The 23,248-nt window shown below is 36.9% G+C and overlaps 1 protein-coding gene across 3 annotated transcripts; it reads left to right on the plus strand.

The window, feature by feature from the left end:
* Positions 1 to 4,345: 4,345 nt before the first annotated feature.
* LOC128217502 (histone-lysine N-methyltransferase EZH2-like) lies at positions 4,346 to 22,894 on the plus strand. 3 transcript variants are annotated; one of them, XM_052924666.1, is made up of 17 exons: positions 4,346 to 4,383; positions 8,063 to 8,197; positions 8,883 to 9,011; positions 9,626 to 9,745; positions 10,323 to 10,530; positions 11,463 to 11,568; positions 11,803 to 11,966; positions 13,065 to 13,156; positions 13,589 to 13,787; positions 14,271 to 14,446; positions 15,035 to 15,135; positions 15,711 to 15,883; positions 17,217 to 17,392; positions 17,902 to 17,997; positions 18,397 to 18,478; positions 21,925 to 22,090; positions 22,599 to 22,894. In XM_052924666.1, exons 2-17 carry the CDS (start codon positions 8,075 to 8,077, stop codon positions 22,657 to 22,659), a joined length of 2,172 nt encoding a protein of 723 aa, XP_052780626.1. In that variant the 5' UTR covers positions 4,346 to 4,383; positions 8,063 to 8,074; the 3' UTR covers positions 22,660 to 22,894. The 3 variants fall into 3 exon arrangements, with proteins under 3 accessions (XP_052780626.1, XP_052780628.1, XP_052780629.1); XM_052924668.1 differs by having other exon boundaries at positions 4,369 to 4,435; XM_052924669.1 differs by lacking the exon at positions 4,346 to 4,383 and adding an exon at positions 4,390 to 4,405.
* Positions 22,895 to 23,248: the final 354 nt, after the last annotated feature.

The following is a 23,248-nucleotide window of genomic DNA, read 5'->3' on the forward strand; positions in this document are numbered from 1 at the left end:
AAAGTTCTAGTCAGTGTCACATGTGGATGTGTTTGTTTCGCAGAATATCCAAGGCATTCCAAGTGCTGTTGTCTGTTAAAAAGTCCCAGATCTGAAATGTCAATTACTAGTAAATGCCAATTATTACAAAATATATATTTTTTATATATACTGTATACCAGGTAACAATATTGGTTGTTATGCCATTTATGAACTTTTCACAAAGTTGCTGCAATTTACCGTTGCACAACATTTATTTATTGATTAAATTAAGCTATAATGCCAGTGTGATTTAAATTTTATTCCAAAATACCACGTGTCTACAGCACTAGTGAGAATTGATTGGGAACATCAAATATTAAATTAAGAGATTGCGACATCAAAATATTAAACTACAAAAAAAAGGTGTCTGCTTTCTTCGCCATTGGCCTATCTCCATTCTTGATTATGTTTATAATGAAACAAAATTATGTAAATATGTGCAGTTTCAATGTTTTCTGACTTTTCATATCTTATTATCTTTCAAAGCACATATTTCCTTTTTTTCCCTGAAGTTACTGCAACATAATATCACAAGTTAAGGTGAATGTGAGTTGTATTAGATATAGTGATCAAATATTGGTATAATAAACGTCAATTTTATGTCTTTATGTTCTTTTCAGCACAAACTATTTCAATTATGTTCTCAAAAACAATAATAAAAAAAAAATACCCCAGACACAATTTTGCCCATGTAAAGGCAATACTAATAATGATGAATAGATAAGGGTTTATTTATAAAGTATATCATATTGACACACTAAACTAGGCATTTCATTCTCATGGCCAAAATCACTTGAATGTCAAAATGCAAATTTGACCAATATGGGCACATTAAAGCATAGGGTGGTTGATAACATTCATTTATTTAGAAAAAATGAATTGCCTTCAGTTTTGCCCTATTGATATTTTATTATTTAAAAGAAAAAACTTGCACCAACAATATGGGGTTACAATTTATTCAAAATGGCACCTGAAGTCTGTCATACAGATCTTTCTAAATTGTACTTAAGATTAACACAAAATTGTGATTTGTATTAAAAAGCATGTTTGAGTCTGATATGGGGCTGCGATTTTCGCATTCTCTCAATGTGGATGGCAGTACTGCCATTAAAGCTGCACTCTCACAGATTGAATGTTTCAACAACTTTTTTTATTTTTTTGTCCTGGAACAAGCAGTTTTTGGCGTAAATATCAGAAAACCAGTGATAGAAGACTGATGACAAAAGATCAGATCGCAGATGTTCATATTAACTCTCCAAAATTGATGTTTTATACATTTTTCTTAAACGGTTTAAGCCACAAAACATTAAATTTGGAATGGAAATATAAAAACCTGCAATTTGATCTTTTGCCAACGGTCTTTCATCACTGGTGTGCAGATATTTTCGCAAAAAAATGTCAATTCCAAGACAAAAAAGTTGGAAAAACGGTAAATCTGTGAGAGTTCAGCTTTAAGGTGGTCCTCGAGATTAGAGCGTAATACAGTTCATACAGATAACAAGAGTGAAGTGATCTTGAGAATCAAGCTAAACTAGTGAAATGAACTGGGCATTCATTCATCCCTTTCTGAACTTTCAAATGCTATTGTGACCACGGACAGTATAATCTGAACATGATAAGCATGTTCCAAGACTTCTGTTGATGCACCGAGGGCATCTTCAGATGGTTCTGGGATCTCTGTAGTTTCTGCAACTTTATGACCATCTTCAACAGCATCTAAAATATATCCATAGAAAAGAGATTAATGAAATGTTGATTATTATACAACTGAACTTTTTCTAAAAAACTGAACTTTTTCTAAAAATACCTAATCCGTTACCAATGGATACAAATGTTTGACCGACTCTGTTACTCTCCATTTGTTACCTGCGGATTATTTTATTCATATTATAACGAAGATATGAAGCAGACATGAAACCTATGACATTCACCTTTGACCTTAAATTAAACCTTTATCAAGCACCCATGTAGTGTAGATTACAAATGTTGTCTTGATGTAGTGAACATTTCACCCAAGTTCCAGGGATTTAAGAGACTCGACAGATAAACTGACAGATGGGCATCCACACCAAAGACTGACAGATGGGCGTCCACACCAAAAACAATATGTCTTCTCCTGCTTTGAAATGCGGAGAGATAATTCAAACTCAATAGGCAAGTGCATTGTTCAAAAACGTAAGTTTTTCAAACTGCAACCTAGTTTGAGCTTCAGTCTATATTATATACCTGTATAATAGAGGGTTGGGTGGAAGTCTTGGGCCAGAATCCGTTCACTGTCCGCATGGCTGGTATGGTGCATGTCCATTTGGATCTTCACAATCATTTTTGGAAAGAGAACCATCAGCAGATAGTCCAGGTACTGAAATAGAGACTACAAAAAAATGTAACACAATGGGCATTTTAAAATGACTTTACCGCACAGGTCAAGTAACAGGTGAGTAAAAAAAATCAATAATTCTGTTTTTATTTTTTTTATTTTCTTATATCTGTTAAGTCCTCAATTTCAAATAAAATCCTTATGAAGGCAGTGGAAAGTTCTAAAACACTGTTAGATAAATTCTGCATGTAAAATTATACTTCATTCATTTGTTAACTCGTGTGTCCTTTACTCACAACTGCCAGATGTCTTTCACCTTCACTGTTTAAACTTGTTCTTAGTGTGATAGTTTCTAAAACAAGGTGCAAAACACAGAGCAACCTTGCAGTCAGGACACCAATAAGATGTTTGCACACGCTAAGTGTCTGCACGATCCTTTTTCTTTGGGTTGCAAACAATACAGTCCCGTAGTGGCCTCGCCCGTTTTGCTCCCTCTTTCGCCGGTATGTACGCTGGGAAGCATCTTGATGCCATTCTTGTTGGGATTTCACTCAGCACTGGCCGTCCTCTCTTGACTTGTTTACTGGCTACATCCACAGCTTCCAACAGTGCACACGCTAGTGCGGAGCGGAATCTCTGGTGATCTATCTTCTCCTTTTCGACTTGCGCAAACTTCCGATACAAAATGTAAGAGTTCACTGCCGCCATATTCATCAGGTAGAAGAATATCTTCCTCCACCACTTCTTGGACTTTCTGGTAAGACTGTTGTAGTGACCGATATGATCTAACAGATCGACATCTCCTTTATGTTCACAGTAATCAACAATACACTTCGTTTTCGTAACATTGTCACCATTACGGTAATTCCTCTTTTCCAACAGGGCTATATTTGCCTCGTGAAAGTTATAGTCAGTATTGTAACATCTTGCTTCTCTTTATAGCGTATAGCTAAAAGATTATCCCTTCTCCTTAACACAACTTCACCTTCTTTCAATTTACTTTTGTTTTTTACAACCAAGGGCACACCTATTCTGTTGACTCGAAGAGTCCCACATGCATATGTCTTGCTACTCTCCAACTCATCAAAAAGCTCAGGTGAGCTATAGTTAATGTCCATGTGGACTTGATTTCCCTTTTGCAAGAGGCCACTCATTGCCATCAAGTTCATGGCAGTACATGATGTCTTGTTTAGGTGGTGAATGTCACCATTCAATGCGACTATGGTTTAAATTCAAATTGCATTATTGTAAGAAGTAGTTTCGTGAGTTAATTTCTAAACTTCAAGATGCACTCAAATAAGATTTACCACAATTAATACAAATGTTTTAATATACCAAAAAGGATGAATAAATGTCGAAAACAATAGTGATTAGTTGTTATGAAAGATAACGAGTTTTATTTGAAATAAAGGTGCAGAGAACATAGTATTTTTACCTTTTCAGACGATAGTAAATGACAGTAATGCACCAGTCAGTTGTAACCACGGCCCCCAGGACCAGAGGTATACCGAGGATAGCGGGGATAATGGGCCGTGTTTTACCTTTCAGGCCCCGCAGTGCCGAGTGAATGCGTTGATTTTGTTTTCGCTCCGATAATAGCCCTACCTTCGTATCCCGGGGTGCGGGAGCATTTGGCGGGGATTTTACCAGCAGTTTGTCCCCACAGGCCGGGGATTTTACCCGGGATTGGCTGGACCGAAAGCCAAAGTCCCCGCTACTCCCCGGACCTAGTGGGCCGTGGTTACTATTGACAGCATAAATGCATAAATATTTTAACACTCACCAATCATTTAATATTTTTGCTGTTCAGCTATTAAATACACGGTTAAAATCTTGTTATCAGTAATAAATATTTTCCATAAATGCATTATTAAGTAAGTAATTCAATGTTTATCACTCAAAATATATGTTTTTCAGACATGTGTATGTATTAATTTTGAATAAGATTGTCACTTTTTAAAAACATCTCGATAGCGCGCTCGATTCATCGAGTTTTTATAAACTGTTGTCTGCTGCTTGCATGGACAAAAGATACGGAAGAAAGGGTACATGTTGTTGTGTTTACAAGTACTGAAATGCTCTGTTTGACCTAAAGCAGTAAATATTCTTTCAAAAGATACAAGAATGGGAAATTTCAAAGACTCTTTGTATTTTTTTACACTTATACATCGTGTTTTCATTGAATGACTTTCGTACCCATTTGTTTCATACCGGTCGGTGGAATTACCGAAATCCCAAAATCCTGGTAAATACCGAAATCCCCTTTCATTTTCATAGGTATATACTGTATCGTTTTCTTTTATACGCCCGGATTTAATAATTTATTGCTGAATGTTGTATGCCGTAATTGTTGGAGGTTGGAGAGGGGTGGAGAAGTCGGAGGAGGGGTGGGGGTCGTGGTGACTAAAACCCGGGACCCCTTTCATTTACATAAGTTCATACAAAAGAAGAATATGTGAGGAGGTTCATACGCCGTGGCTTCAAAACTGCATTGTGTTTTAGTGGGTTGTATACTGTATTCCTTGGTGGTTGGAGAGGGGTGGGGGAGTCGGAGGAGTTGGGGTGGGGAAGGGAATGATTAACATTCATATTTCTAAGTACATACAAAAGAGTATGCAGTATGGTTTAAAACTGTATTGTGTTTAAGTGAGTTGTATGTCGTGGTGGAGGTTGGTTGGAGAGTGATGGGGGAGTCAGAGGAGGGGGTGGTGGCTACGAAGAAGTTTCAAAACTACTTTCCGATACTTCATTTCAAAGTGTAGAGGTAATGGATGGTAGGGACTTCATTTCAAAGTGTAGAGGTAATGGATGGTAGGGATCATACTTTACATACAATAGAGTCTGCGAGGTGGTTTGTGTGCCGTAGTAGTTGGTGGTTTGAGATGCGTGGTGAAGTCAGAGGAATTGAAGGTGGCTATGAAGAAGTCTCAAATACTACTTTCACAAACCTCATTTCAAAGAGTAGAGGTAAAGGAGGGTAGGGCTCGTACCTTACATACAAAAGAGTATGCTAGGGTGTGTACGCCGATATTTAATACTTCATTTTGGTCGTGACCTATATGCCAAAGTTGTTAGTGGGTGGAGAGGGGTGTGGAAGTCTGACGAGGGGAAGGGCTAAATCCCGGGAAGTCCTTTCAATTTCATATATGTTAACGTTTTAACGACAAGTTCAATATCACATTTTATATTTGTTTGATTGCTTTTCGTATTTTTAGTATGTCGTATATTGATTGTTTTAAAGGTGTCTTACCTTTTATTGATATTGCCTGTAATAAGTTGTCCGTTTATTTCGTTGTAAAGCGCCTTTGAACGCGTGTATCGAAAGGGTGCTATATAAAGTTAACCAATAAAAATAATAAATGTGTATTGTGAACAAGTTGTGTGACAAGAAAGGTGAATAATTGGTATCAAGCGGGAGTTGATTATACAATTGTCCTTATGTGTATCATACGATTTGTATGTGTCTCAACTGTTATGTGGAATCGCTTGGTATGTTTTATTGAAAGAAATGCAAATAATACAATTTCATTTAAATACCATCACTGCACGTAAATACGAATCATCAACATCATTTTAACATTGGTCACGATAGGAAAGTGTACTTAATGAATAAAGGCATAATATAAGATTTAATATCATAAAGCATACAATTTAAATACATACATGAAATACTCGTCTCAATATCGATATGGACATGTCATTGTGAGATATTGGTCCATGTCTGTTACCTATCAGTAATGACACCCCGCTGTGACAGATTCTTATCGTGCGATCAGTATTTGGAACCATGCTGTCACTGATGACTATAATACGATGTGTATACTAAAAATAAGAAAATCAATAAAAAATATAATGTGATATTGAACTACTAGTTTGAAGTTAAAACATTACATATCAATATCTACGATACCAAAATGACAAGCCAGTGTAAAGTACACAACTTCTGTGTATTGCTCTTTATCTTTATTACCGTCTGTTGTCTTATCAGATCTCACATTTGAGTGTGTTGCTGTGCAGTACCGTGCGGTGCTGTCCAATACAGTACAATTTTTATAAAAGAAATTGAATGAACAAAGCATGTTATCATACTTCGTTGATTTTGATTACGCTTAAGTCAGCCCAACCCCCCTCCACCGACTCCACTTCCCCTCTCAAACTACAACCAACTACAGCATACAAGCAGTGACACAATGAAGTAATTAATCCCGGCGTACAAACTACCTCGCATACTCTATTGTATTTACTTATGAACATAAAAAGGGTGCCGGGTTTTACTACCCCCCCCCCCCCCCCCAACGACTATGTGTGGCATACAACCGGCGATGAACACAATGAATTAGATCATTTAGGCATACGAACCAAGTCGCATACTCTATTGTAGGTACTTTGGAAAATGAAAGGGGGTTCTGGGTTTTCGCCCCCACCACCTCATTTGACTCCCATGCACTGCCCTCTCCAACCACGAACAACGGCATACAAGCCATAAACACAATGCAGTTTTGAAGCAACGGCGTAAGAACCTTCTCGCATACTCTTCTTTTGTATGAACTTATGTAAATGAAAGGGGGTCCTGGGTTTTAGTCTCAACGACCACCACCCCTTCCCCTCCTATGACTTCTCCACCCCTCTCCAACCTCCAACAATTACGGCATACAACATTCGAACACAATAAAGTATTAAATCCGGGCGTATAAAAGAAAACGATATATACCTATGAAAATGAAAGGGGATTTCGGTATTTACCAGGATTTCAGGATTTCGGTAATTCCACCGACCCGTTTCATACCACAATCTGAATTAGTAGTGGCCAATTTGTAGAGTCCACTGTCTTTAACACCATTTTACTTACAACAACACTTTTTACACTGTTATAGGATGAAAGCTTTCGATCTGTCTATTTTGCAGCTTCGGATGAAAGCTTTCGATCTGTCTATTTTGCAGCTTCTGGCTTAAATCTTTTTTTTTAAATACAACACACATAGGCTTGTGCAGTTACTTGGTATTTGGACAGCATTTTTGGCCAGTCGAGCTACCTTATTCAAGCGATTGGTCCCTAGGGTGATCTCTTGGACTGAGAATCATAAAAAAATGTGTTTTAGTACTTTATGATACACATAATAAACAAATAATCCACTTTTGGTCGTTTATTTTTACATATTAAATATTTTTAAATTTCATACAATCTTTATCATTCACAAGTTATGAAGGTTAGCAGATTTCAGATTGAGACATAAGTATGGAAACAAGCTCGGATCTACAAGATTTTTTCGATAAAACAACTGTATACGTTGCATGCAAGGAAGTAATCTCCAAGGTGCAATCGCTCAACAAGCACAAACAAGACGCGTCTTCGCAATTTTCTTTAATAACTCTGCCAAGAATACTGTTTATACACCGACTCACAAATCTTCGCCAGTAGGTGCATAGGTGTGCGGTGGTTGAACTGTCACTCTGGGACCCTTCAATGTGCTCACACCAGGACCCGGAGTATAAACTACTAACACCACCACCACCTTCACCAGACGCTGTCTGCTGTCTATATGACAGTCATGGGTGAATTTTTTAATGTTTCAAGGACCGCATCATTCTTGCCTTTTTCATGGAAAGGCAGAATTTAATTTTTTGCCAATCCTATTAAATATTGTAGCATCGGCCACTGCCCTTGTCGCCCCAGCTCCAACACCTTTGTATTGTAGTCATATAAACATCATCGCTTACCTTCAGGCACTTGTAACAATGGAGAAGGAAGACAAGTCTTCAACAGATCTAGTAATTGACAGTGAACTGAAGAGATTTGTACGCAATGAATATCTACGCCTGAGAAACCTGAAAAAAAACAGGCATGCAGAATTAGTCAGGGTAAATCAGATCATTTTGTTTACTTGAACATGCAGTGTTTTTTGTGCAATTAACTGCATTCTAAAGGCTGTTTCCCCCTGTGAAAAACTGTCCATTTTCCAAAAATTGTATAATTTTTTCTCAATACGATAAATGCAGTTTACATTCATGATTAAAAAAGCAATGAATTTCTTGAAATATAAACAAAATATTTTACAGCATAATGTATACATGCATAAAAAATGTATATTTGCCATTATATTAGCTTTTTTGGCCTGATTTTGTATTTTCCCAAAGTCGACTTTTTTTCCCAATTTGCAAGGTACAGGCAGTAAAAATAATTCCAAAAAAAATCCCTGTGCATATCAGACATGATATATTATATAGTTTTTCATATTATTTTCTCATTTTTTTCGTCTTTATTAATCACAGTGATAAATAAGATTTTTTATTACAACTTAAAATAAGCAGGATGATATTATTGAATAATTAATAAACTTCAAACAAAATAAATTTATTTGTTTGAACTGTTGACAGAAAATTTTCTGATTTTATATTTTTGTTATCAGAAACATCGCTTTTCCAGACAAACTCCAGGCATTGTGGTGCTGGAAATATTTATTAAGTCAAATAATTACGTAGCAAACAATGATTATCATAATAAAAACATTTATATGTTTAAACAGATTTTGATGATTTTTTTCAGCGTCTATTCAGTGAGAACAGAGCAGAAATACAAGCAGACCTGGAGGAGGCCAAATGCAGCCAACCGAGGCCCAGATGTCAGCTGTTCCACAAGATAGACATCCTTGGGTCAACACCTGTCACACACAATGTATGATTATATGGAGCTCTTAATATGAAACATTACAATCTGCTTTTTATCCGTTTTCTGACTAAACTTGCATTGAAAAACCATTTTGTTCAAAACAATACCTCTTATCAATTGATGCCAATGAAACATGAATGGTCAGACAAAAGTCAATGGTTTTCAGTTACTTCCGTGGGAATTTTCAAACATTTTTTTTTTAACAAAGCAAATGCAAAGTTAAAACTTCGAGAAACTTAAAGGAAAAAATCACTTACAAATACACTTTATGAAGTCTGTTGTTTTGTGTTTAAGGTGACACATCTGTGACTTTTACAGGGGGTCAAAATGTACCTTCAATCACTATTTAGCACTCCGAGTGAATTGCATTGTCACACACAGTATGAATATGATTTATGTTCCCGGAATTATACATCTTGCAAATACGCAGTAACGCTGCATACCCAGGTATGCACTATACATCGATTATAGACCAACAACAGCGATTGTTGCCGACTTGATGGTAGTCAGTTAAGATCAATTAATTCTACTCAGTGATTGTTACATCACTAAAGTTTCCTTAAAATTTGCATTGAGATGAATTCTGAATGAAAAAAAAAACGTTTTTAAAACTATTTCAGTGTGAGGTGAGCAGCTGCGTGAAGGAGCTTGCCAGCCAGTCGGTGCCCCTGCGTGTTATGAACAGTCTCAAGCCCATCCCTTTCATGTATTCCTGGGCCCCGCTCCAGCAGAACTTTGTGGTATGTACATATATCTAGTTTGCCAGCCAGTCGGTGCCCCTGCGTGTTATGAACTGTTTCAAGCCCATCCCTTTCATGTATTCCTGGGCCCCGCTCCAGCAGAACTTTGTGGTATGTACATGTATCTAGTTGGTGCCCAGCCAGTTGGTGCCCAGCCAGTTGGTGCCCTTGCATGTATGAAACCATTTCAAACCCATTTTGAGAATCACAGTAAATTGATCTGTTTTTCTACAAGATGTGTGCTGCAATTCCCCAACAGCAGGAAATCTATTGAAATGGTAGTTTGAGGAGAAATCACAATTTTGTAGGGCTTTTGTCTTGATTATTGTTGGCTCTATATATTCAGTTTAAGGTAGATGTAATACAGCCATTTTCCACTGTTTTCAATTTGTCCTTGTAAGTGTTGCTAGCTTAGACACCTTCTAGTGTTGCTAGCTCAGTAGGTTTAGTCATATATAGTGTTCGTTTGTTTGGAAATTTGAACTTGTCACATTTTGGTAGTTTGGAGAGAATGATGAAATAGTTTGGAGAGAATGATGAAATTATTTCTTAAGATGTGTTGTATATCCAACTGTAGGTTGAGGACGAGACAGTGTTGCACAACATTCCATACATGGGAGACGAGGTGCTTGAGAAGGACACCTCCTTTATCGAGGAGCTGATCCGCAACTATGATGGGAAAGTGCATGGGGATAAAGACAAGTCCCTGCTCGATGACGAGATCTTCATGGGCCTCGTCAGTGCTGTGGCTAACTGGCTTAGGGAGAATCACAACATCAAGATAGGTTGTTGAAAGTTGATGAATTTATGAACAATTAAACATTTTTTCTGAAACTCGTAGTCACTTGCAAAAACAACTTGTGGAAGTATTTTATTTGGTTCATATTGACTCAGATTGTGAGATTGCTGATGAAGGTATCAAGTGCAGTGTTATTTTTTGGCCCATTTTGGGGCTAAAATTCATCCCCATTCCCTTCCTAAAAATGCATATATTTTTCCCCAACCCATGTATCCCCTTTAAAGAAAAATTGTTTGTTAGAGGAGCATTGAGCTCCAACCATTTGGCAATTCTAGCAATATACATCATCCGCACTCCATGATCATAACCTATATAATTGGCTAGAGAAACTTCGTAAATCTTGAATATTCATAATCATTTTCCGACTAGTGAAATAGCCGATAATAAAAAGGAAATAATCTCCTTTGTGAAGAGCTATCGGCATAATTAACAATATCCTGCCTAAAATGATTTGTAAGCCGTGAACTCATTGGATTATTTCAAAACGAGATCACATCCATTACTTCTCAGCCATTTCTGCACCGCATGAGGTGTGCCTCATGCGACCAATCAAGCGCTGGATTTCACCTTATTAATTATTCATGAGTATGACGTTTTTACAGCTGATTTGCCCAGGGTATCATATAAGTTATGATACGCTGGGGTGCCGTGGATGATAATATAGTGCCATTCATGATTTTTTTGATAAAAGGTTCGAAAAAAAGTATTATACGAAAATGTTAGTATTTTTCCCTTTTGCAAAAACAATGCTATTTTTCTCATTTGAAAGGGCCCCACCACCATTCTCTTAAAAGTGGGAAAAATCACTGTGTATGTTTTAAGAGTCAGATCCACGAGGTGAAACTATATTAAGAAAACTATTCATTATTGAACATTGTGATCTCTTATAGCAGTTTATGTAATTGATATCCAATACAGAGGAGGGCGAGTTGAGTGACACATCTCCACTAGAGCAACCAGAGGTGTTTGAAGCCATATCTGCAGTGTTTCCAGAGAAAGGAAAACCTGAGACACTTAAACACCTGTATGTACACATTGGTACTTGTTCAAATGATTGTTACCTGGATATTTTGTTTGATAAACATCTCTTTTTTATCAAAGACTGCATGAAAAAATACATGCATAAACTGATTTCTCAAATATGTTACACAAACTATCATGGTTGATGTCAGGATATGATTTTGAAAGTACAAAATCCATCCTACTGTATGAAAATAAGCACTTGATGACCTCTTCATGAAATGTAACACACTGTCAGGTACCGTGATCTATTGGACAAGAAGGACCCCAGCACCCTGCCCCCGGAGTGTACCCCCAACATTGACGGCCAGGACGCCATGTCCGTGCCCAGGGAACAAACAATGCACTCATTCCATACACTCTTCTGTAGACGATGTTACAAATATGACTGCTTCCTCCACCGTGAGTAACACATTAAAGTTAAATGCAGTGGTAATATAAAAGATTTTCTCTTCCCATTAAAAGTTGTCAATAAAGTATTAAAATAATTAGGGATGGCAATGAGTAGTAAAATTGGTACTCGATTACTCGGATAATCTTTCGATCGAGTACTCGGGTACTCTATTACTCGGAAAAATTGAATTTGTTTTCGGGAAAGACAAGATCGTGTTTACATGTATCATTCATGACGTATATTGTGCGTTGGTCGTATTAATGGTCATTTTAGACTTTTATTATGTGCTTTAACAAAAAATTAAATAAAAGGAAAACAAATGTTGTTTCATGCTTTTAATTTTGTCTTTTTCATTTCATTTTAATGATTTTATATATAAGTTTAAATTGCAAATTAGCTACAATGCAGCTGGAAAGTTAAACCCGGATTTTATTCGAGCGTCTAGATAATCGAGATTGCTAATCAGTGCTTATTGGATATAGGGGCCCTTTGTTGACAGTTTGAAACTTATTAGGGTCAATTGTGTACACAGCGGTGATTAGAGGGACCGTAAATTGTCCTCTTGACAACTAACCAGATCTGATTCTTCGTCTGTAAATTGTGTATTTGATGATTTTTATAGATTTTTTTCGAGTACTCAAGTAGTGATTTGGTACTCGAGTACTCCAAAGATTGATCGAGTACTTGGGTACTCGTTGCCATCCCTAAACATAATACATGAGCATGAATGGTATGATTTCATTCATGAGGTTAGTGGATGTAGTAACAGTTATGTACCATATTGTCAAGGTAAGGGTTTAATAATTAGCATGTGTATATTTGACTATCATTATGATTTATCGGCTCATTTGGTATTGCACAGTATGATATTTGCCTACTGGTTACTGTTTTAATATGAGAATTAATGGTTAAACAAAAACAAAGAAAATGTTTTTATATGTGGTATAATAAATGTGGTACAATAAATATGGTAAATTGTATCACTACTGCTTACCAATTATGTATGCCATATTTTGTATTGATATTAATGTTGTTTTCAAATAAATACCTCAGCAATTAAACATTAGATTCTTTGGCTCATAAATTAGCCTGCTTTCCTTCTGTAGCTTACAGACCCCACCCCAGCAAGGCAATGAGGAAGCCACCAGAGAGGAAACAGGAACCGGAGCCCTGTGGTCCTGCTTGCTTTATGCACCTGGTAAGCAGGCCAGACTGTAGTATTTTGTTTATTATTGGGGCAATTTGATGTTAAAATCTGCATTCAGGGTTTAAAGCCTATAACTATTTCATCACATTAAACTTCTTTAACCCTACTTTAGGCCTGAATCCCTCATACTCATAGTAAATCTGCTGTGTGGGATTCTTCCACACCATCTTCGTCTATAAAATGTTGACAAAAAGAATATTTAAAAGCTGTTAAAGGTCAATACTAATATTGTGATACGGGAAATCAGTGGTCTACCTCTCCTCAATGCGTTTGGAGGCACTCTTAATCTCTTCCAATGCTCTCAAATATTGCTTTTTTCCCTAGGACCTAGGTGAATTTACTATAGCATTAAACAAGACAGCTTTTACTGTTTGAATACAAACTCAAGCTAAAAACAGCTTAAATTTGAATTTAATTTTGTAGACTGGCTATATTGAGAAGGAAGCTTCTGTTGGCGGTGGGTCAGGGTCAGACCAGGAGCGCTCTGAGCGGAGTCGCTCACCCCTGCCGGTCGGGGGGAAGTCAGAAAGGAGCAGCTCACCTGTCGGCGGGACTAAGAACAGGAAGAGGAAGGCCAATGGCACCGCTGGCAGTGGCAGTGAGGACAGCAATGATGGGAGTGGTAGGTGGGGGTGTGGAATGGGGAATGGAAATGGGAAGTCAGACCTCAATACATTGTGGACCTTTTCTTTGTCTAGATAATTGGATGTCAGAATGGCACTCAAATCTAAAAAGTCAATGCTCAATTTGTGATGTTTAGTTTTGAAGTTTCTTTTGTTCATTTATGAGTGTTTTAGAAATAAATGGTATTGAAACAAAATATCCAGTCCTGTATTATAGGATATCATAAATTGTAATTTATGTCTCACTAGTAACAGCCAGGAGGCGGAGCTGATTCAATAAAGATCATAGATGTAAATTTTGTGTCATATTTTTGCTGTTTTGCTATGTATTTATTCATATTGAACTTCAGCCAGATGAACGCAAAATTGAGAACATGAAAGAGAAACAAATAACCTTACGGCCATGTTCCTACAGATTAAAGATATTTTAAGTTACAAGTAACACCCTTTAATGTATATATTTGTTTATGGTTTAATGTTAGGGTCAGTCATGAAAATGAAGTACAAAAGTCTTGAGCAGCGTTTTCCTATGAAGGAGAAGAATGTTCGTCCGGAATGGACAGGCGCAGAGCAGTCGCTGTTCCGTGTCCTTACAGACATGTACCGCTCCAACTACTGTGCCATCGCCAAACTCCTGTGGGAAAAGTCGTGTAAACAGGTGAGAAGAATACAAAAAACCTTGACAAGAGTTGTGGTATTGAATTGGTACTGTCATAACCTTGGCATTAACAAGGTCAGTTTCATCATTGTTGTTCTATTTTTTTATCTGGCATTAACATGTGACAATGGGCCGATTGTGCAGAACTTTGTTAAAGTTAACAATTGTTAATGTCATCATTGTTACCCTTCAAATTGTTACTGCTATGGTAGTTAAATGGATTCAGTTGTGATTTGAAGTATTTTTAACAAGATTTAAGCCAACTGTTTCAGGTGTTCTTGTTTATATTTAAACATTTGAGCACATAATGAAATATTTCACATTTAAAAGTTAAGAATGATGTCGTTAATCACGTTAACTTAAACAAAGTCCTGAACAATTGGACCATTATGTAGAAGCTTGTGTGTGGCCAGGCCCATAAATCTGGCTGTGAGAAACAGAAGAGTGTTTCTTTGCTTAAGACAAACTGTTGCAAACTTCTTTCTCAAGACCATCTGTCAGGTTATGAACTTGGCAAACATTTATTGCTAGTCTTACTCATCAACTTCACACAAATCCATAATAAGAAATTTAAAACCTCCACTTCAGGTGTATGAGTTTGCCAGCAATGAGATGAGCCACCTACAGGAGCTGACTGAGGACAGCGAGAAAACACCCCCACGTAAAACAAAGTCAAAGAAGAGACCCATGTAAATGAATGCTCTTAATTTTTTTTATCTACTAGAAAACTGATAGCTTTTAATTTTTGATGAAACTTCATTTTGATTCGTTGTAATATGACTGCATAACTGGACTATTTTCACAGTGTTTAAATGTAACATTCTTTGTCTTAACTGACGGTGTCTACGGTGTTGTCAGCATCACACTGATGTTTTTTATCAATAACTTTTGAATGGCATGTAAATTGTCTTCAATTTAACTTGGTATGTACATTGGTCACTGTTAATAGATGCCCTCTATTTGATGTAAGCATATTAATGACCATGGTAACCTTAGAAATATGATGTGAGCGCCGAAAAGCAACACATCACAATTGCGGAATTCTAGTTTCTATTTTTTATTTCATAATTTAAAACCTCATGACATTTTATGATATAAAAATAATTTATAAGTCTAGATTGGGCAACACATTATTTTATCATTTTAATTTCTATTTATTTTAAAAACATTTAAATCTTAACACTGTCATTTAAATTGGTTAGCATTAATACATTTACAAATTGTGAAACTAACAATAATACTTTTTACCCATTATTGCTTACAGAAGCAAGGTGTGGGCACTGCACTCAACGCGTGTTCAGATGAAGAAAGACAGTAACATGAAGGTTGTGTCCAACTATGTACCATGTGACCACCCTGGCACGCGCTGTGACGAGACCTGTAACTGTGTCATGGCACAGAACTTTTGCGAGAAGTTCTGTCAGTGCAGTCCGGAATGTATGTGCATAAGCATGTAGTAGTTATAGTTGATGGTTTTTAATTATCGTATCTGTCATACCCCTTTGGCATGAAAATGTTTTCCAATATTCTTCTAAGTAATCCAACCTTAGGAAGAATCTTACCCGGAAATATGCTAATTCTCTGCCGTAAATGGTAACCAAAAGTACATTATACTTGTAGTTATAACAGTTCGTATATTTGGTCTTTTTTCACCTGTTCATTGATGCTAAAATGATCGATTTTGCATTTGTTGATGGCCTAAAATCTTTTTTGTTTAGCTCGACTATTCGAAGAATAAGGAGAGCTATCCTAGTCACCCGAGCGACGGTGTCGGCGTAACCACTTATGTTAAAGTTTTTGTAAGAGTTTGTATACCACTTCAAATATTGTCGTATGGCTTTGAAACTTTGCACACTTGTTCAACATCATGCCCCCACCCTGTAAACAGGAGGAGGTAACTCTATCAAGCATTTTGACAAAATTATGCACCTTTTTTTTACTTAGAATTTACGTTAAAGTTTGCGTACCACCTCAAATATTTTCAAAGTCCATTGACATCTGGCTTGGAAACTTTGCACGCTTGTTCACCATCATGCCCCCAACCTGTACACAGGAGGAGGTAACTCTATCAAGCATTTTGACAAAATTATGCCACTTTTTCGACTTAGAATTTATGTTAAAGTTTGCGTACCACCTCAAATATTTTCCATTCAATTAATGTAAATATCTCAGCACATCATGTATTGCATTAAAGTCTAATCTAACAGTGATCCATGCATGTTTCGCCAAAACGTTTCAATCCATACACCGAAAAGCGGCGGAATAGTCGAGCGCGCTGTCTCTGTGACAGCTCTTGTTTATTGCTGCACAAAAAAAGGTTTCAAATGGATATCAAACTAATATTGGGTGACAACGAATCAAAAATTCACATATTTCTAAATATGATTCTGTAATTCCACTTGCTTTTCCAGGATATTAGGATATGTTTTGATGTCTGGTAGGGAAGATTGTGCAAATGATACATGTACCATGGTTTAAGTATAGTCAGTTTACTAGGAGTCAAATGTTAAAACTCGCTCGTATGACTCGAGTGCTTCATCATTTTATAGCATGCCCTTGACTTAGGTTTCAAGCCAAGAGGTCCCACCTTTGTGTTTTCACCGAGGTTACAGATTTTTGACTTGAACCCCAGAATTTGTGACTACAAGAAGCAAACCTAAGCAAGAGTCATAATTCAGCATTTACCATCTTCATAATAAAACTAATATAAAATATTTCATTTAGAACACGAAAGAAAATTGAAATGTTTATCATACATGTATATTGGTAGGTGAGAATCGTTTCCCTGGTTGTCGGTGTAAGGCCCAGTGCAACACGAAGCAGTGCCCATGTTACCTGGCGGTTAGAGAGTGTGACCCTGATCTGTGTCAGATGTGTGGGGCTGACCAGTTCGACACTGAAAAGATCTCATGCAAGAATGTCAATGTCCAGAGGAACCAGAAAAAGGTTATTAGGATTACTGTTATCTTTTTTGCAATGCATAAAATCTTTACACAAAATTTGATACGCTGAAAGCAAAACAAAGTAAAATGAAATCATTAAGAATGTAACTGTAACATAAATACATGTTAATAGAATCTGTGAGTAACCAGAAAGTACAAATTTTATCTTATCCTTTTTTCTAAAGAACTGGGTATTATCCTTTGCCTTGATGGTGGAGTTTGAATTGGTGGCACACAAAAACTTTTCCCTTTGTAAGAAATTGTTCAAGATATTCAAACTTGGTACAATTGTTGTCAGAGACAAAACAACACGCAGGAATAGCAGGGCCCATTACTCTGGGTTTTGTTATTGTTGAGTTATTCCCATTGTACGACTTAAAAGAATAACAGAATAGCATTGTGTATACAGACTAAAAATACTTCACTGTTTATACTTTGTTATTTTCAACAAAGGTCTGGGACTGTGGATTATTTTGTTCTACATAATATCTTACATGTCTTGTAAACTTACAGCACCTGTTGTTGGCACCCTCAGACATTGCTGGCTGGGGGATTTTCTTGAAGGAGTCCAGTGAAAAGAATGAGTTCATCTCAGAATACTGCGGAGAGGTATGTATGCAGGAATGAAAGTTGGAGGTTCTAAATTTCAGGATAAATCAAGAAATCTGGAGTCAGATCTTTTAACTTCAGTTGTAAAGATTGTTTTTGTTTGCATTTTTGAACACCCTTGTACTTTTGACCCAGATTTTAGCAAGTTATTTCTAATTGTTAAGAAATTAAAATATTGGATGGCATGTAGAAAACCTAGTCTATTCAACAAGAGCAAAAAAAGAATATGTAAAAGTTAAGGAAATTCATGTAGAAATCTTGGAGGTCCGTTGTTGGTTTGTAGAAAATTCAAAAAATAAGCAATAGACTTCTACATTAGTCATGAAGTTTCTCATGATTAACTACATTGTAAGTAGACTTGTTACTGTATGTGATTGAGATTCTTCCCTGCTCTTCCAGGTGATATCCCAGGATGAGGCTGACCGGCGGGGCAAGGTCTACGACAAGTACATGTGCAGTTTCCTCTTCAACCTCAATAATGGTAATGGATTTGAAGTTGTGTTTCAAACATGTACATAAATGCTTATAAAGTTTAGTACATAAGCATGTGTCCAATTAAGTTTACATACCGGTACATATATTTACATTCGCCAAGTCCTCTGTCTAGATAAATCTTGACATTCATTAGCTCGACTATTCGAAGAATAAGGAGGGCTATACTATTCACCCCATGGTCGGCATCCGGTTAAAGTTTTAGGGCAAATTGGGATTTTCACTTATAAGTCCAATACCCTTCGTTCAATTGACTTAATACTTCACACAGTTGTTCAGGGCCATCACATGATGAGGTTAGATTACTCCATATTATCCTTTACACAGATTATGGCCCCTGATTGACTATGGAACTTAGGTTAAATTTTTAGGGCAGGTTAGAATATTTATTAATAACTTCTATACCCTTCATTCAATTGACTTAATACTTCACATAATTGTTCAGGACCATAACCCAATGAGGTTACATAACTCCATATTGTCCTTAATACAAGTTATGGCCCCTGATTGACTTAGGTTAAAGATTTAGGGCAAGTTAAAGTTAACGGCAAGTTGGGATTTTAATAAAAAAAACTTCTATACCTTTCATTCAATGCACTTAATAAAATTCAAAATTATTTACGACCATCTTACAACAAGAAACATAACTCCATTTAACACTAAATACAAATTATGGCCCTTGAATTTAAAAAATAAATAAATAATTTTTTTTTTTTTATTTTTTTTTAAATTTCTTTTGAAGGGCATATTTGTATATTCTTAACCACAATTTCATAATGGGAAATGAAGTTATTTGAATGACTTGCGTCATTGTTCGGGCGGGCTGGTGGGAGGGCAGCATCAAAGTCACCTTATGTATTGAATAATTATGTCTCCCCCTCTCTGGGGGAGACATATTGTTTTTGCCCTGTCCGTCAGTCCGGTAGTCCGTCAGTCCGTCAGTCCGTCCGTACGTCACACTTCGTTTCCGATCGATAACTGGAAAACCGCATGACCTAGGATCACCAAACTTGGTAGGGAGGTTGGTCGTGAGGTGTAGAGGATCCCTATTGTTTTTGGGGTCACTAGGTCAAAGGTCAAGGTCGCGGCGACCCCCAATATAAAAAACATTTCTGCTCAAAATCTTGAGAACGGTTTGACCTAGGTTCACCAAACTTGGTAGGGAGGTTGGTCATGAGGTGTAGAAGATCCCTATTGTTTTTGGGGTCACTAGGTCAAAGGTCAAGGTCGCGGCGACCCCCAATGTAAAAAACATTTCCGCTCAATATCTTGAGAATGGTTTGACCTAGGTTCACCAAACTTGGTAGGGAGGTTGATCATGAGGTTTAGAAAACTCCTATATTTTGGGGGGTCACAAGGTCAAAGGTCAACGTCGCTGTGACCTCTAATGTAAAAAAATATTTCCGTGCAATATCAGGAGAATGCTTTGATCTAGGTTCACCAAACTTTGAAGTGAGGTTGGTCATGATGTCTAGATGATCCCAATTGTTTTGGGGGTAACAAGGTCAATAGTCAAGGTCGTGGTGACCTTCCATGTAAAAATCATTTGCGTGTAATATCTTTATGTCTCCCCCATTCATGGGGAGACATATTGTTTTTGCCCTGTCCGTCAGTCAGTCCATCAGTCTGTCAGTCAGTCAGTCAGTACGTCACACTTCGTTTCCGCCCAATAACTATAGAACTCTTAGACCCAGGAACTTCATACTTGGTATGCTAGTTGGTCATGACTAGTAGATGACCCCTATTGAATTTGGGGTCACTAGGTCAAAGATCAGGGTCAACGTGACCTTGAGGTGAAGAAACGGTTTCCACTCAATAACTAAAGATCCTTTGGGTCCAGGAACTTCATACTTGGTATGCTAGTTGTTCATGACTATTAGATGACTCCTATTGATTTTGAGATCAAAAGGTCAAAGGTCAAGGTTACCTTCAGGTAAAAAATGTTATGTTGGCAGTGACCTTAAGCTTAAAAATGGTTTCTGCTCAATAACTAAAGAAAGCTTGTACCCAGGAACTTCATAGTTGTTCATGACTAGTAGATGACTCCTATTGATTTTGAGATCAGTAGGTCAATGGTCAAGGTCACCGTGACCTTGAGGTGAAGAAACTGTTTCCGCTCAATAACTAGAGAACGCTTGCAACCAGGAATTTCATACTTGGTATGCTAGTTGGTCATGACTAGAAGATGACCCATATTGATTTTGAGATCACTAGGTCAAAGGTCAAGGTTGCCATGACCTTGAAGTGAAGAAAAAGTTTCCGCTCAATAACTAAAGATCCTTTGGTTTCAGGAACTTCATACTTGGTAAGCTAGTTGTTCATGACTAGAAGATGACCCCTATTGATTTTCAGATCAAAAGGTCAAAGGTCAAGGTTACCTTCAGGTAAAAAATGATACGTTGGCGGTGACCTTAAGCTTAAAAATGGTTTCTGCTCAATAACTTAAGAACGCTTGTACCCAGGAACTTCATTCTTGGTACGCTAGTCGGTCATGACTAGTAGATGACCCCTATTGATTTTGAGATCAGTAGGTCAAAGGTCAAGGTTGCCATGACCTTGAGTTGAAGAAATGGTTACCGCTCAGTAACTAAAGAACACTTGCACCCAAGAACTTAATACTTGGTATGCAAGTTGGTTATGTAGATGATCCCTATTGATGTTGTGATCAGTAGGTAAAAGGTCATGGTCACAATGACTGTGAGCTGAAAAATGGTTTCCGATCAATAATTGAATAACGCTTGCGCCCAGGAACTTCATACAATGCAAACTTCGTTTACATTTTCCATGATTAATCAACAACACTTTCTTCTCTTCACTATTTAATATAATCGAATAAACCAAACTTCACTGTTGGTTTGTCTCCAGTCCAAAGTTACAAATTTCATGTCCATCATTTATTTTTTCTCAGCTACGACCACACAATAGGGGAGACAAGCGCTTTTTCAAAAAAGCAATCTCTAGTTTTAGTTAGGTTTGACATAAATAAACCAAACTTGGTAATCTTACATCGTTAATGTATTCACTTCTAAGTCAAAGCGGCGTTACGACAGCTCTTGTTTTGTATAACACTCGAGGAGTTATGACATCATTGTTTACTTCAATATTGCGCTCCGATTGGATTAGCGTGACGTCATTTCACCAATGATATACGATGTTACAAAAATCAGCTATTCTTTTATATAAACATACGTTGACGGTCACTCTCCTTTAAGAACAAATACTCAATTGCAGAAGATACTTCTAATTATTAATAGGAATGAATATTTTTTGCAAATGTAAATATACAAGTATTGATATGTGCTTCATGGAATTTGCTCGCGTGCCCTACTGTGTTCATACAGCATAAACGCAAGAAAAAATGTGATCAATCCTTAATTAAACATTAATTACGTATAGATGTGAGTTGTAACGAATAATTGTTTGTGATGACTTTAGACTTTGTCGTGGATGCAACACGTAAGGGGAACAAGATACGCTTTGCAAACCACTCCATAAACCCAAACTGCTACGCCAAGGTGATGATGGTGAACGGGGACCACCGTATAGGGATCTTTGCCAAGCGAGCAATACAAGCAGGGGAGGAACTCTTCTTTGACTACAGGTGAGCGCTAAAAGTGATGTTGTTTTTGGCCTAAATGCAAAATGTATCAAGTTTATGCATTTATAAAAATGTGCATCAAAATTAGTGTTATTTATTTAGAAAATTATCTCATAGTTTGCAGGGTCACAAGGTAATTTACAATATTAAAGTTTTTGTTTTGATATACATATTTGAGTAAGGAAAGACTATGGTCAATACAAGATACAAGTAGCAAAGCCATCATTATAGTTTTTAGCTGACATCTGTTTTTGGAAAAAAAAAGTCAATGTATTGTCATGACCTTTGCATCGGGTCATAACCCAGAAACTTTCAAGATATTCAAATGAAACTTTGTACACCTGTTTCCATAACTCTACCTTCAATACTCATGGAGTTATGTCTTGACTTAAAAAAAAAAAGAGAAGAGTATTAGCATTTGCTTTGTGGTGCTCTTGTTTTTTGGTTAGAGAGCCACTGCTAAAGGTTTTCATACGTTTCGTTGCAATTAACCAAAATGTATATTCTGCAGGTATGGACCCACCGAACAACTGAGGTTTGTGGGGATTGAGAGAGACGTGGAAATGACATGATGTGTTACTGTGTACAGAATATAACCTCATATCTGACAAGATGTTAAGGTGCAAAATCACACTGAAATCTGTCTGTAAAAAAACATTATCATGCTGAAAGTCTACTAAGGCTCCCAACAGAAAACAGAGAACAAGATTGCATGGAAGGTTAAATTGTAATAAATACTTGAAATAGTTTTGTTTGAAAACTTGTTTATCAACATACATAATTCTTAAATAAAATGTTTGCATTTTATGATTATTGACTTATGTTATTTTCCCCCCTTTCTGAATTGAAAGTATACTTCAAAGTATACTTTAGTGTTTTACTATAGACATTCAAGAGCACTCCTAGTTCACACAGTCACAATCTGATATTGCTAGTTGCTGTGTTGAACTCTGCTAGTGGTGGGTTTTCCGTGTTGTACACTGCTAGTAGTGGGTCTAGTGTGTTTTCTGCTAGTAATGGGTCTCCCGTGTTGTACACTGCTAGTAGTGGGTCTCTCATGTAATACTCTGCTAGTATTAGGTCTCCCATGTAGAATTCTGCAAGAATTAGGTCTCCCATGTAGAATTCTGCTAGTATTGGGTCTCTCACCTAGAATTCTGC

This window comes from Mya arenaria, chromosome 14 (genome assembly GCF_026914265.1).
Source record: "Mya arenaria isolate MELC-2E11 chromosome 14, ASM2691426v1".
Taxonomy (NCBI): domain Eukaryota; kingdom Metazoa; phylum Mollusca; class Bivalvia; order Myida; family Myidae; genus Mya; species Mya arenaria.

Bases quoted from the DNA above. Each gene is read 5' to 3' on its own strand.
- LOC128217502 (XM_052924666.1), top strand. From the start codon at position 8,075: ATGGAGAAGGAAGACAAGTCTTCAACAGATCTAGTAATTGACAGTGAA. The intron at 9,012-9,625 runs GTATGATTATAT...AAACTATTTCAG, and splicing joins CAACACCTGTCACACACAAT to TGTGAGGTGAGCAGCTGCGT. The intron at 11,569-11,802 runs GTATGTACACAT...ACACACTGTCAG, and splicing joins CCTGAGACACTTAAACACCT to GTACCGTGATCTATTGGACA.